The sequence below is a fragment of the Indicator indicator genome, chromosome 11 (assembly GCF_027791375.1).
Source record: "Indicator indicator isolate 239-I01 chromosome 11, UM_Iind_1.1, whole genome shotgun sequence".
Taxonomy (NCBI): Eukaryota; Metazoa; Chordata; class Aves; order Piciformes; family Indicatoridae; genus Indicator; species Indicator indicator.
Genome location: NC_072020.1, coordinates 16,571,449 through 16,590,119, shown reverse-complemented (window position 1 = coordinate 16,590,119; position 18,671 = coordinate 16,571,449). Strand labels below are relative to the sequence as shown.

Genomic DNA, 18,671 nt, shown 5'->3' with positions numbered 1-18,671 from the left:
TGGTCCCTAAATCATTTGTGTGCCCTGTGCTGTTAATTAGAGTCACATGGGTGACCAAAGGTTGTTTCGTCACTAATGAAAACGTACTTCAGGGTCTTGGCTATGGACATCAGTCTGTGTCTTATTCACATGCTTGGATTTGTCCTGCATCTCCCTAGGCTCAGGTGATGGAATGAGAGGAACTGGCCTCAAGTTGCCCTGGGGGGGGTTAGGTTGGCAATCAGAAAAAATTTCTTTGCTGCAAGAGTGGTCAGGGATTGGCACAGGCTGCCCAGGGAGGTGGTGGAGTCCCCATCCCTGGAGGTGTTCCAGAAACGTGTGGCCATGGCACTTGGGGCCATGGTGGTGTTGGGTTGGTGTTGCAGACAGAAGAGCCTGCAGTGAGGCTAAGGCTGTTAGATTTTACTGTTGGCCTGTTTGCAAGCACCTTGATTTTACTCCACTCCACTTGTAGGAACCCAGCTCACAGAAAGCTGCCTGTGAAGCTTTGCTGCATCTAGTGACCTGCTTCTCACCCTGCTCTGGAGGCTCTGAGATGCATTCCCCAGTAGTTCCCCAGGCAGGCAGAGGGGTTTGCTTTTGCCTACCTCAGCAGGCCCCTAATGACCATGGAGTTGTTAAACACCTCCTCCAGAGCCAGGCTGTAATAAATGATCTCTGATTGACTAGGTGTCGGTGGCAACATTAAAGGAAACTCAGTCACAGGACATTTCCTATTGATTTTCCCTCTATGAGAACAACAGATGTCAGTTACCATTAACTGTCCTCCTACCACCAGAAGCCTTCTGCAGAGGGAGCTGAGTGAAGGCACCCCCAGCCTGGCACAGGCAGGAGGATTCCCTTTCAAATTCACTACAGAAACAATTAAAACATCTCCGTACCTGTGAGGACCACACTGATGTGCTGTTCAAGGCCAGGCTGGATGAGGCCTTGAGCAAGCTGGGCTGGTGGGAGGTGTCCCTGCCCATGGCAGGGGGTTGGGACTGGATGATCTTGAAGGTCCCTTCCAACCCAACCCATTCTGTGAATCTATGAATAATTTCACATTCAATCCAGAGTGCTTGTTCCAGACAAGATGAGCCAATTTGGGTAACTAAATAAATGGAACCTCCTAAAATAAACCTGGTTTGTTTTTATCCAAGGTATTGCTTGTCAGCATTTAAGCTGAAAAGAAAATATTTTTGCAGCCTTCTAGGGAAAAAAACAAATGCAGCTAGATGCACTCTGTGCTCATTTCTCACAGGACATGATCTTACCTGCATCCAGCAACAGACAGCACACGATCACAGAGTGGGTTGGGTTGGAAGGGACCTGCAAGATCATCCAGCTCAAACACCTCCCACCAGCCCAGCTTGCTCAGAGCCCCATCCAGCCCAGCCTTGAACACCTCCAGGGAGGGAACATCCACAACCTCCCTGGGCAACCTGTTCCAGCTCCCCATGAGTAAGTAATGTGAGCTGGAAGCCCAGAAACCAATCCTGTGCTGGGCTGATCCCCAGCACTGTGGATAGCAGGGGCAGGGAGGGGATTTTGCCCCTCTGCTCTGCTCTGCTCTACTCTGCTGAGACTCCACCTGCAGTGCTGGGGCCAGCTCTGGAGTCCCCAGCACAAGAAGGATCTCTTAGAATGGATCCAAGGGAGGCCAACCAAGATCAATCACAATCACTACAATCACATCAAGGGGCTGGAGCACTTCTGCTATGAGAACAGGCTGCAGGGAGACCTTTACAGCAGCCTCCAGGAGTGCTGGGCAGGGAGCTGATGCCCTTCTGAACTGTCCCTCCCCAGCTTTCCTGTAGGTCCCCTTCAGATATTTGAAATGCAGCTCTAAGGTATCCCTGCAGCCTTCTCTTCTCCAGGCTGAACAGCCCCAGCTCTCCCAGCCTGTCTCCACAGGGAAGGTTCTGCAGCCCTCTGATCATCTTGGTGGCCTCCTCTGCACCCACTCTGACAGCTCCAGGTCCATCTTGTGCTGAGGACTCCATACCTGCACACAGTGTTCCAGGTGAGGTCTCACCAGAGCAGAAAAGCAAAGATGGAGCAGGCTGGAAGCATTTCACTGAGTGTTCAGACCTGGCTAAACACCACCAATGAACATCACCCCATGCAGCTTTGGCTGGCTGCCAGGGAGAGCAAACCTTCTATTTTTACCACTTTATCAAAAACAAAAAGATGTTGCCCCCACACCCTCAACACTTGGCCTTCCAGGGAAGACATCTCTGCATAATTACTGCTACTGCATCCAGACTCTAATTTATGCATTTTAATTACACCAAAGGCCTGGTGAATAATTAATGCTGCAAAACAATGGGCTTGGAGCATAAGCTGGAATGTCTCAACTTCTGAACGGGCTCTGGGGATGCCAATAACCAGTGCAAGCTGCTGAGCTGCTGGCTTGGCACAATCTGTGCCCTGCTACACTCAAGTGGTAACAACCATCAGGGAGCAACCACTCAGGTGGAGAGGTGTCACCTCAGGGCTGCCCAGCCTGAGGAGTCTGCATGATACAATTCATGGCCAGCAGATCTGGAGGGTGACTGCCCCTCTGCTCTGGAGGGACCTCACCTGGAGTCCTGTGTCCAGCTCTGGGGAACCCAACACAGGAAAGACATGGATCTGATGGAATGGGTGAAGAGGAGGCCACAAAAATGATCAGGGGGCTGGAGCAGCTCTGCTGTGGGGACAGGCTGGGACAGTTGGGGCTGTTCAGCCTGCAGAAGAGAAGGCTCCAGGGAGACCTTAGAGCTGCATTTCAATATCTGAAGGGAACCTACAGGAAGGCTGCAGAGGAACTGTTCAGAAGGGCCTGTGGGGATAGGATGAGGGGCAGTGGTGTGAAACTGGAGCAGGGCAGATTGAGGTTGGACATCAGGAGGAAGTTCTGCACAGTGAGGGTGGTGAGGCTGTTTGCCCTGTGAGAGGAGTGAGGAGTCACTGCCATCATCTGCAAGCTCAAAATCCAGATTCCAGGCACAACATTCCTCCTTGACCTCCCTGTCTTCAAGAAAGTCAGCTGATGCAATTTTCATGGGGAGCTTCAGAACTGGATGTGAGGAAATCCAGTCTGGAATTCATTGGCTCCAAGTTCAGCTCTCCAAGAATTAAGGTTACTAATGTAGAGCCTTGCTGTGGTCGCTGGGCAGAGCTTGCAGCTCTGGAGAGCCTCCTCTCACCCTGGAGTAGGTTATCTCAATGGATGGGATCCAGCAGCAGAGGGCAAGGGCTCTCAGTCTGCTCTTGCTTACAGAGGAGGCTGGAGGTGCTGCCTCAAGAGCACACAGCTAACTGCTGGCCAGCCAAGTTAAGGTGAGGTTAATCTCACCAGCAACTAGAGCCTCTAAACTACCCTGACAGGAAGACCTGCTCCCACTGACCTGAGGGGGTGACAGAAGAGCAGAAGGACTCATAGCATAGAGCTGAGCAGGACTCACAGAATGGTTTGGCTTGGAAAAGCCCTCTGAGATATCCAGTACAACCATCAACCCAACACCACCATGGCCACTAAACCATAGCCCCAAGTGCCATGGCCACATGGTTCTGGAACACCTCCAGGGATGGGGACTCACCACCCCCCTGGACAGCCTGTGCCAATCCCTGACCATTCTTGCAGCAAAGAAATATTTCCCCACCTCCAAGCTGAACCTCCCCTGGCACCATTTCAGGAAGGGACAGGGTGGCATGGCAAAGGCTCTCGGTGAGGTGGTTCTGCTCCAGGGAAATCTCAGCCTGCTGCTGCCTGGCCCTGGTGAGTATTTCAGAGAAGGTACAAGCAGAACACAAACCTTTCCTTGGTGCCAGACTAGAAGGATTTTCTTCTAAGCAGCCTGAAAGAGCAGACACGTGTTGGTGCAAACTGGGAGTGCCCAGGAGCTGGGCAGTGTCTTGAGGATGTTCTTCTGCAGCCCTTTCCTCTCTGCTTTTCTTACTCCAGTACCTACACCAAGCAGTAAGGATAATGACCCAGAAACAACTACTTATTAAATCGAATTTAAGAGCCAAACCTCCTCAGGACATGGGGGCTGGAGCCTGGGGGCCTAGCAGTCCTGGTCAGTCTGATGGTTTTCATGTGTCCCATGGCAGTGGCTCAGCAGCAGTGGTGGGACTGTGAGCTCTAGGTGAACTGCTGGGCTTGGTGTTCTCCAGGCTCTCCTCCAGCATCAGTGCTTCTGTGCGGATGAGCACGAGCTCACGATCTGTAGCAAAGCATCTCCCTTTGCTTCTGCCTTTGCAGGACTATGCTGAGAAGGAGAAAGCTGCAGCTAAGGCTCTGGAGGACGTGAAGGCCAACTTCTACTGTGAGCTGTGTGACAAGCAGTACCACAAACACCACGAGTTTGACAACCACATCAATTCCTACGACCACGCTCACAAGCAGGTAACCCTGGCAGGTGCCCCCGCGTGCTCCGGCACTGCGTCTTCCTTCCTCATTGACTGGGGGCACTGCTGAGGTCCCTCAAGGGAGGGACAGCTCACCATCTGCTGGTCCCAGCTTCAGCATGCTGCTCTTCATGGCAGTATGATGTAAAACATTCACTGGTTTAATCTTCACCCAGTTTCTCTGAAGATCCCCTGACTGAAAGATCTCCATCTATAGTTTCTGAGAGGTGCTCAACACCAGTAGCGACATTGGATACAACTGGGGAAGCACTGAGAAACCAGAGGGGAGAAAAGATCTCTTCCTTAAATATCATGGAGTCATGGGACTGGTTTGTTTGGAAAAGGCCTCTGAGATCATCCAGTCCAACCATCAACGCAACCACAAAACCATGGCCACTAAACCATGGCCCCAAGTGCCATGGCCACACATTTCTGGAACACCTACAGGCATGGGGACTCCACCACCTCCCCGGGGCAGCCTGTGCCAATCCCTGACCATTCTTGCAGCAAAGAATTTTTTTCTCCAACCTAAACCTCCCCTTGCACAATTTCAGGCCATTTCCTCTCCTTCTATTACCTGATACTAGGGAAAAGAGCCTAAGCCCCACCTGGCTCCAGCCTCCTTTCAGGGAGCTGTAGAGAGCAATGAGGTCTCCCCTCAGCCTCCTCTTCTCCAGACTAAGCAACCCCAGGTCTCAGCTGCTCTCTGGTTTCCTGTGGTTTTATTCAGCTTAGTTTCAAAGTGGTTGTTCTGGGAGGGACATCTCCATAATCAGCAAAGCTTTGAGATGTCAGCAAAAGCAGAAAATCACAAATCTGTGCCATGCACTGCAATACAAAAATGGTGATGATGATGCTGATAATCACCATAATAATAACACCAGAAAGCAACAGCAGTGAAAGCCAGGCTGCATTGCCATCTTGGGCTTTCTCAGGACAAAACAGGTCCCTTAGCTTTGTAGGCACCATTTAACCACCAATGAAATCCATCACATCTCCCATGACTAAAACTGCACCTCAGTGCTGGTGTTCTTGCAGCAGTCCAGGCTCTGTAAGCAGGTGCCCAGAGCCTTCAGTCTACACCAGCTTCGGTGCTCCTACATCTGAGTATTTCTAGCTATGAACCTCAGGAAGTTCAACAAGGGCAAGTGGAAAGTCCTGCAGCTGGGGAGGAACAACCCCTGCACCAGTACTGCTGAGGGGTGACCTGGGAAGCAGTGCTGTGGAGAAGGACCTGGGAGTGCTGGGGGACAAAAAGTTCCTCAGGAATCAGCAATGTGTCCTCATGGCCAAGAAGGCCAAAGGTGTCCTGGGGTGCATGAAGAAGAGTGTGATCAGCAGGGCAAGGGAGGTTCTCCTGCCCCTCTACTCTGCCCTGGTGAGGCCACATCTGGAGTGCTGTGTCCAGTTCTGGGCTCCCCAGTTCAGGAGGGACAAGGAACTGCTAGAGAGAGTCCAGTGGAGGCTACAAAGGTGCTGAGGGGCCTGGAGCATCTCTGTAAGGAGCAAAGGCTGAGAGCCCTGGGGCTGTTGAGCTTGGAGAAAAGGAGCCCCAGAGGGGATCTGATCAATGCTCAGCAAGAGCTAAAGGGTGGGGGGCAAGAGGATGAGGCTGGGCTCTTGTCAGAGATGCCCAGTGCCAGGACGAGGAGCAATGGGCACAGACTGGAACCCAGGAGGTGTCACTTGAGCTTAAGGAGAAACTTGTTTGGTGTGAGGGTGCTGGAGGCCTGGAGCAGGCTGCCCAGAGAGGTGGTGGAGTCTCCTCTGGAGGCTTTCAAGCCCCATCTGGACACATTCCTGTGCAACCTGTTCTGGGGGAACTTTCTTTGGCAGGGGGGTTGGAGCTGATGATCTCCCACCCCCAGCACTCTCTGATTCTCTCCTATCCTGTAGCACTGGGAAGTATTCTCTGCACAAGGTTGAGAGCTGCTGTGTGGAGCTGTGGGCACTCACTGCTAAGCCTTCATGGTGCTTGTGAGCTTAAACTGTACTTGAGGCAGAGGTTTAGCTCCTGTTAGAGATCAAAGCCAGCAAACCTGCTGACATTTTAGCTTGCCTTGCCTCCATGAACTTGGAAATGCACAGAGCACTGACCACAGAGCAAGCTCCAGGGGAAGAGTGAGATTTGGGTTGTTCCCTCTTGAGGGCATTTTCCAGCAGCTAGGTGTTTAGTGGAGGACAAGGAAGCCCTGTCTGCTGCATCTGAGATCCACCTCTCCTGGTACCCCAGAAATTTCATCTGGAGGAAAGCAGTATCTGAGAGATTTGATGCTGGGATCTGGGAAGTCAGGCAAACACAACACCACCACCAAACCTGCTTCTGGACAAAGCGTCAGAGCAGCTGAGGGACCTGGGGCTGTTCAGTCTGCAGAAAGGGAGACTGAGGAGAGGCCTTCTGGCTCTATACAGCTCCCTGAAAGCAGGCAGGAGCCAGGTGGGGGTTGTGCTCTTCTACCTAGGACCATGTGTCAGGAAGAGAGGAAATGGCCTCAGGTTGCCCCAGGGGAGGTTTAGGTTGGAGCTGAGAAGAAACTTCTTGACTGAAAGGGTTCTCACAGCCTGGCACAGGCTGCCCAGGGAGGTGGCTGAATGCCCATCCCTGGAGGTGTTTCCAAGAGGCAGAGATGTGGTGCAGAGGGCCATGGCTTAGCCCCAGCCTTGGCAGTTAGAGAATGGTTGGGCTGGGTGATCTGAAAGGTCTCTTTTGCAGTCACAATGATTCTATAAACTCATCTGCAGCCCAGCTGCTGTGCTTCAGAGCAGCTGCAGTCCAGCATCTCTGAAAGGCTGAAGTAACAGCTCAGTGAAACAGACAATCAGGTTGTGTCACATCCCAGAAGCTGAAGTAAATGCAGGAAGCATAAAGAATGGAGGCTGACATCAGCATTTCAGCAGAGGACTCGTGTGCTGCACAGGAGCAAAGGCAGGATGTGACATGGTGATAATTCTGGGGCATCACTGCCCTGAGAACATTTATCTTGCCAGTCTGAAATGATCTTGAAGTGAATGCTCAGTTCAAAATACAGAGCAATACTTTCTTAAATTGAGACTTACATTTACAGAGGAGATCAGCAACAATTTCTGTGCTGCAGGAGTGGTCAGCCACTGGCACAGGCTGCCCAGGGAGGTGGTGGAGTCACCACCCCCGGCGGTGTTCAAGAAACGTGTGACCATGGCACTTGGAGACATGGTTTAGTGGCCATGGTGGTGTTGGGTTGCTGGCTGGGCTGGATGACCTCACAGTTATAGAATCTTCTCTGATTCTGTATTTCTTTTACTCAGAGATGCTTCAGCTGCACTCTGCAGCAAGTGCATGGAGCAGAGCAGCAGGAGCAGCATGATCAAATACCACTGAGCACAGTGCAGTGCTGGGGCTTGCCTCCAGGCAACAGATGCCAAAGAAATGTCAGCAGAAACCATTCTTTAGTTTGAGATTTACCAGTCTGTGCAGCTCAACCTCACGAAGAGCTGCTCAGCCTGCTGCCCTGCCACTGCTTGGCTGCCTTTTCTTGCCTCAGTGCTGACTTGGCAGCACCCATCCTTTTGCAATTGCTCAGCATAATCAGATGCTTTTCAGCATTAGCCCTCAAAACATTTTTCCTGCAAGTAATCACAGAATAATGGTTTGGGTTGGCAAAGCCCTTTAAGGTCACCCAACCCAACCCTTCTCTAACTCCACCAATGCTGGGGCTAAGTCATGGCCCTCAGCACCACATCTCTGCCTCTTGGAAACACCTCCAGGGATGGGCATTCAGCCACCTCCCTGGGCAGCCTGTGCCAGGCTCTGGGAACCCTTTCAGTCAAGAACCTTCTTCTGATGTCCAACCTAACCCTCCCCTGGTGACACTTGAGGCCATTTTCACTTGTCCTGTCCCCTGTTCCCAGGGAGAAGAGACCATCCCCAGCTCACCCTGCAGAGCTCCTTTCCCATTTCATGTCTTGATCAGCTCAGACATTAAACACTAGAGCTGTGGAACTGCTTTTGGTGTTCTTTAGAATGAATGCTAATTAACATGTAAATTAGCAACTTAACCCTCTTTAAATTGGGAGAAAGAGCCCACGGGACACCTAATTTCCTAGCTGTTAATGACGGTCCAATGGCTGCAGGATGTTTCTTAAGCATCTCATTATCTCAGGAATTACAGGAGCTGGGTTCTCAGGTTGTGGCATTTGAGGCACAGCAGTAAGCAGAGCATCAGTCAGAGGCAGTGCTCTGCATTAGTATCCACCCTTCTCGCATTGCTAAAAGTTTACAACTGATTTCCCCAGCAGGAGAAAGCTGTGGTGCAGTGTAGGAGGTGGCTTCTTCCAGTAGGGAAGGAAGCTGAAGGATTCATTTTGTTTAAACAAGAAAGATTCAACAGCTCTGGATCAAATAGTTGTCCACTGCTGCAACCTTTTCTTCCCCAGCCACCCTCACAGCCTCTGCTGGACTCTCTCTAGTAGTTCCCTGATCTCTGGAACTGGGAAGCCCAGTTCTCCAGGTGGCCTGTGGAGATCCCTTCCAAGCAGAGCACTCCATGCTGGTTCTGAGGCAGTCACACTCTCAGCCTGTGCTCAGAAGCAGTGACTGAAGGCAGCTGCCTGCTCCGTGGTGCTCCAGTTTGCAGTGCTGCTGCCTGCAGCTCCCAGGGTACTGCTGAGGAAAATGGGATAAATCTAAATATTTATGTTGAAATTATTTATTCCCATGTGCAGTTCACCTCCAGGGCAGGCAAGCTGGAGCTGTGCCTGGATTATTTAAGGAACAAGATGAATCATGTTGGGCTTTGCTGTCCTCCTTTGTAAATGTCTCTGTTCAGATGTTTGGGGGGGTGTTAAATCAGGAGATCTGGAAGAACTGCTGGCATCTTAAGGTCAAGTCCTACAAGTCCTGTCTTGAGCAGCTAGGTGACAGGGACAAAGCACTGACAGAGTCACAGAATGGCTCAGGTTGGAAGGGACCTCAGAGCTCATCTCCTCCAGCCTCCCCACCATGGACAGGGACACCTCTCAACCAGTCTCCACTCCTCAAGGCCTCACATTAGGATTGTCTGTGGTCAATGACTCTGCACAAGTATTTGCCCTCATTGAATGGTTATGCTTGGAAAAGCCCTTTGAGATCCCCCAGCCCAACCATTCTCTAACTCTGCCAAGGCTGGGGCTAAGCCATGGCCCTCAGCACCACATCTCTGCCTCTGGGAAACACCTCCAGGGATGGGCATTCAGCCACCTCCCTGGGCAGCCTGTGCCAGGCTGTGAGAACCCTTTCGGTCAAGAAATTTCTTCTCATCTCCAACCTAAACCTGCCCCGGGGCAGTTTGAGGCCATTTCCTCTCCTCCTCTCAGAGTGTGTCTGTCTAGAATTTACATCTACTATAATTCTGTTAATTCTTGTCTCTCTGCTCTCATGCAGTAAGTAATGGGCAAGGATTTAGCTGAGCAACTGATTCCTGTGGGACTTTAAGGTTGTGATGATCACAGCATTATAAAATTAAAGAATCCTTGAATCACTGCATCACAGAATCATTGAATCATTGGGTTGCAGCCCCCCTGCAGTAAACTCTCTGTCCCAGGAGCTCTACAATGTGCCTTGTGGGTGTTTAGGACCATCCATAGCATAAACAAATATTTAAAAGCCAAACAAATATTTAAAAGCTAAGCAAAAGCACACCTGTGCATCAGCACAGCAGCAATAAAGTGGGCAGATGAGTCAGTCATTATCCTTCCTTCGTTAAAAGCATTAATTAGTATCTGTTAACGTGTCTCCAAGGGCAGAAGCCAGAAGGTGCCCCAGACTCCTTATCACTGCACAGCCTTTGCTATATTGTCTTAATGAGGCTCCACCAGGAGCCATTACAGAGATGAGAGCTCCTTAAGTACCTTCTCAAATTGAATTGCAGGGCAGCTCCCAGAGAAAGGCAAAGGACATTTGTGTGAATGCCAAACAAAAATATCACCACAGGTCACAGAATCACAGAGCCATGGAACTGCTTGGCTTGGAAGAGACCTCCAAGATATCCAGCCCAGCCATCAACCCACCACCACCTTGGCCACTAAACCGTGGCCCCAGGTGCCATGGCCACACGTTTCTGGAACACCCCCAGGGATGGGGACTCCACCACTTCCCTGGGCAGCCTGTGGCAATGCTTTTGTGTTCCAGTCTGTGGGTTACTCACAGCAGAGGATGAACAGATGTCCCTTCCCACCCACCCCCCCACTTCCCGAGTAATTCACTCCTGCTAAAGCCTGGTTTAGCCTTTGATTATCTGAGACAATCTTCTGAGAGCACATCTCAGTAAATAAACTGATGGAAAAATGCATTCTCTTGGATTTAATTATTTTCCAAACAATTCTAACCCATGGCCTTCAGCACCCCATCTCTGTAAATTTGAAGGGCTCCAGGGATTTAGCCACCTCCCTGGGCAGCTTGTGCCAGGCTTTGAGAACCCCTTCAGTCAAGAAGTTTTTTCTCATGTCCAACCTGAACCTCTCCTGGTGCAACTTGAGGTTGTTTCTTCTCTAGGGAGAAGAGCCCAACCCCACCTGGCTCCAGCCTCCCCTCAGGGAGCTGTAGAGAGCAATGAGGTATCCCCTCAGCCTCCTCTTCTCCAGGCTAAACACCCCCAGGTCCCTCAGCTGGATCCATCCCACCTGGATGTTTTCCTGTGTTATCTCCTTTAGGTGATCCTGCTCTGGGGCAGTGGGGTTGGACTGGATCTCCAGAGGTCCTTCCAGCCCCCAGCATTCTGTGAAACCCAAGGAATCACACCTGCAACCTGAGCAGAGAAAGGGCTCTCCCTGCACACCCCCTCCTCAGAACCAAGAGCCAGAGCTCCAGTTGGGAACCACCATGGATTGTGTTGGGGCTGTGCCTGCTGACCCTGCAGAGCCCTGGCTTTCCTCTCTAATAACCTGGGCAGGCTCCTGCCAGGCTCACCAAGATTGTCTGCAGGTGGTGCCCAGCAGTGTGGAGCTGAGCAGGAACCTGAGTGAGAACTGGAAGCTCAGCAGCTGTGCTGTCTGGGGCAGATGCACTCCTCCTGCAGTCAGGTCCTGAACCAGGCATCCACAGCTAGTGAGTTGTGATTTAATTGCAGCCTTGTCTTGTGTCCTACAAACAGCACTGCCATTGAGCTAGCTCCCATGTTTACACTCCTTTCTTCCTCTGGTTTTTGGGCACCTGTGGACATGGCCATATCTAAAAGGAACCTTCCACTTCCTGATGAATACCCACATGGAATATTTACAGACCACAAATTAATCCTCACTGCCATGGAAAGATATACTCACACAATCAGGTCTGACTCATCCTGGCACCTCTGTCTGAGACCCCCTCAGAAAACCTCTAGACCTGTTCTTTTCCTCCTGAGCTCTGGTATTAATCACCAGGAGATCCAGAAAGTGAAGGGACCTGCATCTTCACTACCTGCTTCTGCCAGACATGAGATACCAGTGGGCAAACAGAGTCACAGAACCAATCACAGGAGACAGTTGTCAAGTGGTTTGGGTTGGAAGGGACCTTAAAGGTCATCCAGTTCCAACCCCCTGCCATGGGCAGGGACACCTCCCACCAGCCCAGCTTGCTCAAGGCCTCATCCAGCCTGGCCTTGAACACCTCCACGATTCTCTGGACCAAGAAGGGCAAGGAAGCTGGGGAAGAGTCTGGAGAACAGGGCTGGTAAGGAGCAGCTGAGGGACCTCAAGGTGTTAAGTATGGAGAAGAGGAGGCTGAAGGGAGACCTCATTGCTCTCTACAGCTCCCTGAGAGGAGGCTGGAGCCAGGTGGGGACTGGGCTCTGCTCCCTAGGAACAAGTGGCAGGAGAGGAAATGGCCTGAAGTTGCCCCAGGGGAGGTCTAGGTTGGACATGAGAAGAAACTTCTTGACTGCAAGAGTGGTCAGAACAGGCTGCCCAGGAGGTGGTGGAATCACCACCTCTGGAGGTATTATAAAACCATGCAGACATGGCACCTGGGGACATGGTTTAGTGTCATGGTGGTGCTGGGTTGATGGCTGGACTCAGTGGTCTCAGAGGGCTTTTCCAACCTTAATGATTCTATGAACTAGGAAAATTTCCTCTACCATAAACTATGTCTGCTGTTGTGTGTGCCTTGGTACAGCTCAGATGGATTGGGTGTGCATGGGATGCTAAAAAGCTCTCACTCCAGTCCTGGGGCTTTGTTAGCCCAGAAAAAGGATTTTCCACCTCTTCTTTAGATGACAGCAATTGATGTCATCTTGACTCCTTGTTTGTGTACCAGGAGCAGTTAGATGAAGGGGAAATGCAGCTGCTGTGCACATCGTAAGTCCTTTTTCTCTTCTTGTTCTTTTCACTCAGAGATTGAAAGATTTAAAACAGAGGGAATTTGCCCGAAATGTGGCTTCAAAGTCTTGGAAAGATGAGAAGAAGCAGGAGAAGGCCCTCAAGAGGCTCCACCAGCTTGCAGAGCTCCGGAAGCAGTCAGCGTGGTGAGCATTTCAAATGTGTACCACCTCCAGTGCCCTCCTCCCCTGGCCCAGAAGAAAGCCCATCAACTGCCTTTGGGACGTGGCTTAGTGGCCATGGTGGTGCTGGGCTGATGGTTGGACTCCATGGTCTTCAAGAGCTTTTCCAGCCTTGATGATGCTGTGATTTTTGCTTGTCCACTCTCTCATTTGCAGAGGATCACAGGATGTTGAGCTTGTGCTTAATGGCACCTGTTCTCAGAGAACCATGGACTGGACCAGGTTGGAAGGTCATCGAGATCATTAGTTCCAACCCCTGTCCATGGGCAGGGACACCTCTCTGATTCCCATTTGCTCAGGCAAGACAGAAAGTCAGCCTGGCTCAGCAGAAGACACAGGAGCACCTTTCCTGGCTGCTGTGTCTCAGGTTCCAGCAGAGTTCCTCACCACAAGCTAACTCAGTGTGACAACAAAACCACTGCCAATGGCACACACAGAAACTGAAATTGCTGCTGCCTTGGCTGTTCCAAGGGGACCTATAGAAGGTCCCCTTCTCCAAGGGGGAACTTCCTCTTGGTATACAAGCAGGGGTTGTATTTCTGTCTCCTGGTGCCAGATCTGGGGTACAAGCAAATCTCTTCTCAGAAATGCATCGAGCTTCTCAGCCCCTGAGCTGTCCCTGCTGCAGGGAGACTCTGCTGATGCAGATCAGTGCCTGTGCAGAGCACTTCCAAAGCAGCTTGGTGCACACGGAGCTGCTTGCAGCCCTGGCAGTTCTCCCTTACCTCCACTGAAGTGCTTCCTAGTTTTGAGTCAAGCTTTGCACTGACAGCAAATGGAGATGATTGGCCTAATGAAATGCCTGTTCCAAAGATCACTGCAATGAGGATCCTGCCGTGGATCCTTTGTCTCATCTCTAAGGGAAGATGCTGACAGTCACTGCAACCTCACTTAATTGCAAGAAATCAATTAGTTAGCACTTTGGAAAGGCCTTCCTAGAGCATAGAATCCTAGAATGGGTTGGGTTGGAAGAGACCTGAAAGATCATGCACTTCCAACCCCCTGCCATGGGCAGGGACACCTCCCACCAGCCCAGCTTGCTCAAGGCCTCATCCAGCCTGGCCTTGAACACCTCCAGGGAGGGGGCATCCACAACCTCCTTGGGCAACCTGTTCCAGTGTCTCCTCACCTTCACTGTCAAGAATTTTTTCCTCATCTCCAGTCTCAGTCTTCCCTCTCCCATCTCAAGGCCATCACCTCTCATCCTGTCACTCCCAGCCCTTGTCAAAAGTCCCTCCCCAGCTCTCCTGTAGATCCCCTTCAGGTACTGAAAGGCTGTTGTAAGGTCTCCCTGGAGCCTTCTCTTCTCCAGGCTGAACAGCCCCAAGTCTCCCAGGCTGTTGTCTCCCAGACATAGCAGAGGTGCTCCAGCCCTCTGGTCATCTTCATGGCCTCCTCTGGACCTGCTCCAACAGTTTGACCACAGAACGGTTTAGGTTGGAAGGGACCTCCAAAGGTCATCCAGTCCAACCCCCCTCCTGTCAGCAGGGACATCCTCCACCAGGTCAGGTTGCTCAGAGCCTTGTGCAGCCAGACACACAAGGCTTGTCCTCCCTTGGTTACCTAACTGTCTTTCTCCTCTGTTCATTACCTTACAGCATCAGCAGGAGTGGCCCCTTGCTTAAAGCCCCCAGACTGGTGGTGGAAAAGCAGCACTCATCAGATGGCATTTTGCTCTGCAAGGGTGGCAAGGTGCCAGCCAGTTCTCAGAGAAGCAGCAGGAGGGAAGGACAAGGTTTCTCCAGCAGTGTCCTAGGCAAACAGCAGCTCATCATAAGCAGGCACCAGTCTCCTACTGAGAGAGCCCACAGGACTGGAGGCCACATCTCCCAAGTGTTTCCAGACAGCACCAACACCTCTCCAAGGGCAGGAGTGTCTTTCTCCTTCTCTAAGAAAGTCCCTTTGAAGCTGGAGTCCTCAGCCTCACTTTTCAGTGAGAACTCTGAAGAGGGGACTGACTGTAGTGAATGCCTCAGCCAGAAAGCAAAGCAAGCTCTGGAGGGCTGTCGCTCTGGCATGCTTTTGGAGGAGGAGGGGACAGCAAGCTTGGATAAAGGGCCAGCTATCATGCAAAACCCAATGGATTTGGAGAACAGTGCATCGAGTCATGGAGCTGCAAATCCCAAAGTGCCGGACAATGATAAAAGTAGTGATGGAGAAGCAGAGGACAAGGTCAGTGCTCACCCTTCTTTCTCCAAAGCCAAAACACAACTTTCAAACATGGACTTTTCCGGTTTGCTTCGAGCAGCAGGGCAAGAGAGCAGCCTGCAGGAACCTGAGCAGCTGCCAGCAGCTCTTCCCCCAGCACCATGCCCAGACAGCACCTTGTGTCCACAGCCCAGCTCCTTCAGGCACAGCAATGCCCACCTGCCTGGCCAGCTGCCTGAGCTCCTGCAGCAGCCAGTACCTCGGCTGGCCTGTGCGAGGAGCAGCAGTGACGGCGCTGGGGTGATGCAAAGAGAGAGGCCTGCAGAGAGTTCCAAATCCAGCAGTGGGAGCATGGAAGCACTTCCAAGGGAAGCTGAAGAGGTTAAGCCCCAGGCACTGCCCTTCCTCCAGGTGGTGAGCAAGGATGGCAGCACTGCTCTGCAGTGGCCCACAGAGTTGCTGCTGTTCACAAAGACTGAGCCCTGCATCTCCTACGGCTGTAACCCTCTGTACTTTGACTTCAGGCTCTCTGTACACCCCAGAGATGGCAAACAGCAGGAGGCACACAAAGCTCTGAACCTCAGAGAAGGCAAGCAGCAGGAGGCACACAAAGCTCTGAACCTCAGAGATGGCAAGCAGCAGGAGGCACACAAAGCCATCTGCAAGGGGCACCCTCAGACTCAGACTGCAGATGAAAACCAAGCCTCAGGTTTAATGACCCACAAGCAAACGTCAAACCAAGCAGACTGCCACTTGTCAAAACCAAAGAAGATGAAAGATTCCCTGAACCCACGGAGGGCCAAGCAGAAAACTCTGTCAGATGTAGGGAACGAAGGGGATGGGAATGGTCAGAAATGTATCCCAGAGTGTTTGAATGAAAACCCACCCAAAGTGCCTGCTCACCTTGAGGTCTCACACAACGATGACATGGCAGAGAAATGTCTTCAGGCCACAGCGCTAAGCCCTTCAAAGCACCTTGTCCATAGCTGTGAAGGAAGCAAACAGAGCATCAGAAATGAAAGCATCTCCTTCTCTGCTTTTATAGCTAGGGTGAGGAAGGCCAAAGCTGCAAGATGCCCTCTGCTTTATTCTGAGGAAAAGCCTGGCCACCAGAATGACTGCAGAGCCCTTCCGGCCAGCTGCAGCAGTGACATAAGTGACAGCAGCAAAGACTCTGGGGGAAGCTTCCTTTGTTCTAAATCCACTTCCAGCAGCAGGTGTTCAGAAACTGAAGGATGTGGAAGTTCCATGAGATGCTGGAGATGCCCTTCTCCTCCCAAGTCCTCCTGTGAGAGGCATTCCTGCTCTTCTGACTCTTCTGTGAGCAGTACAAGGAACTACCTGAGCTACATGAGCCCCGCCTCAAACCAGCACAGCAGAGATCATCCTTTGGTATGTTGCAAAAGACAAAGCAAGAGAGCTGGCAGGCATAGATGCAGGCACAGAAAGCACAGGTGTGGTGTCCCTTCTGCTGACACAGGTGAGGCTTGGCTGTGTCCCAGCAGAAGTCACAGGAGCAGGAAGTGGGCACAGGGGGGCACAGTTAAATATGGAAGATGCTCGATACACAGCGTTCTACAGCACAGAGACAGGTCCAAGCACAGCAGGTGTGGGCACCAGCATTTGGGCAAAGAGCATAGCAGAAGCAGAAGCTACCAAAGCTCCAAAAGTTGTTCCACCAGAGATTCCAGAAGCAGTGAGAGATCAAGTAGCAGAGTATCAAGAGGGAGCAGTTCAGGATCCTTCTCCAAAGAGGCTGACAATGGTGACAACCAAACAAAAGAGGACACAGAAAGAGGTTCCAGCACCAAGCTGGGAGAAGAGGGGACTACACAGGATGGCCATGGGAATGGGCAGTCCAAAGCCTTGGCCACCTGCTCTTCTGAAACCCTGGCAGAGGATGTGTGTGGGAGAAGAAAGTCATTGACAGCCCAGCTGCTGCTGGACAGGGTGCAGGCCAAGAAGAGCCAAGAACAGATGCGTCCTTCTGAAAGGTTGCCAAGCACTTGTGGGGTAGGGTTCAAGGGTCACTCCCAAAGCCACTTTGCTCTCCAGTTTGCCCCATCAGTAGGTGACATTGCAGCCTTGCCTTTGCCAGAGGAACTGCTCAGCGTGGCTGCAGATGACAGGAGGCATCAGGACACTGGTGTGAAGAGAGGCAGCGCTGAAGCACCGGAGCTCAGGCATGCTGCTCTGGCACCAGGCACTGACTGTGACCATTGTCTTCTGCAAGACATCATCCAACTAGGAGCGGGCTGTCAGAGCCCGAGGAGGAGCACAGCAATACAGGACCCACCCCATCTCTTCTTCAGTGAAGTCCAACCCTTTCTAGAAGGCTGTGAGCAGGTACCGAATGATTTCCCTGGTGCTTTCCCCTCCAGCAGATACTCCGTTGTTGCTCATTCCATAGAGACCAAAGAAGAACTTCCTGCTGTGGCCATGGACTCCAGCCAGGCAGAAGGCAGCTGGGACTCTCTGTGTGGCCGTGCTGTACAGCACTATGGTGACACAGTCAGTGACATAGAAGGCTACAGTAAGTCCACGTCCCCTCCCTTAACGCAGCAGCCTGTCACGTTCTCCCCAGAGGAGGTGGACAAGTACAGGCTGCTGCAGCTGCAAGCCCAGCAGCACATTCAGAAGCAGCTCCTGGCAAAACAGCTGAAGGTTCTGCCCTCCCCAGGCCCAGCTCCAGCAGCTCCTGCCCTCCCCGTCCAGCAGCAGGCCACCGTCACCACCATCCACCACACGCTGCTCCAGCACTTTGCTGTCTCCGCATCCCTCCACCCCCATGGCAGCCACCTCTCTCTGGCACACCTCCACCCCCTCTCCCAGGCACACTTTGTCCCTGTATCCCTGTCCCCATTGTCACCAGCCCTCCTTCCCAGCCACCCTGCTCTGCTGGCAGGACACCCGCTGCACTTGGTCTCCAGCAGCCCCCTCCACACTTCCCCACTGCTGCTCCCCATGCTGCCACACACCGCCTACATCCCAGCCTTATTCACACCACACCTGAGTGTAGCCCCAGCTTCTGCTCTGCACCCAGCCCCCTTAGCTCAGCCACTACTCCAAAGCCAAGAGCACCATCACCACTCCTGCTCCAGCCAGACTCAGCATCTCCCCTCAGTAAAAGAGGTGTTCAGTGTTTCCAGATATCTAACCTAGCCCAAGCGATTGCCACCACGGCTCCAACCCCCAGTCTCAGTCAAAGAAATTATTCAGTGTCCCAGCACAGGTCTGAGGGGACATCTGCTGAGAGCACAAAGACAAATGCTTTGGAGTCCATGTTAAGTCATACAACTGTTGAGCTTGGAAGAGACCCCTGAGGTGATCAAGTCCAACCACTTGCCTAAAGCTCACAATCCCCCCACTGCTGCTAAGCTGTTCCCATTCTGGCTGGCATCATGGGAATGTTGGGTTTGGTCTCCTATCACTGAGTAAAAGCTGTTTCAAACCCTTCTGTGATACCATCACAAGGAGGACAGGGTCCATCTACAGCAATTCTAAAGGTTTGGAAAGAACAGCCTGAAATTAAGCCTTTCAGCAGGAAGGAGACCACAGCACCCAAGTGCAACAGGAGCAAGAACATCAACACTGTGCAGTGATTTAAAAGGAGAGCAGGTCAAAGTAGAACAATCTTGATGCACCTCAAAGGTTTGT

General features: G+C 51.9%; 1 protein-coding gene across 1 annotated transcript in view; it reads left to right on the top strand.

Annotated features, from left to right (window-relative positions):
• Positions 1 to 18,176, top strand: part of ZNF804B (zinc finger protein 804B) — a 59,013-nt gene extending 40,837 nt beyond the window's left edge. Inside the window, exons 2-5 of the mRNA XM_054385143.1 lie at positions 4,232 to 4,375; positions 12,700 to 12,830; positions 14,465 to 15,575; positions 15,660 to 18,176. Coding sequence (XP_054241118.1) covers positions 4,232 to 4,375; positions 12,700 to 12,830; positions 14,465 to 15,575; positions 15,660 to 18,176 — 3,903 coding nt within the window. The remainder of the gene's footprint in view (positions 1 to 4,231; positions 4,376 to 12,699; positions 12,831 to 14,464; positions 15,576 to 15,659) is intronic.
• Positions 18,177 to 18,671: the final 495 nt, after the last annotated feature.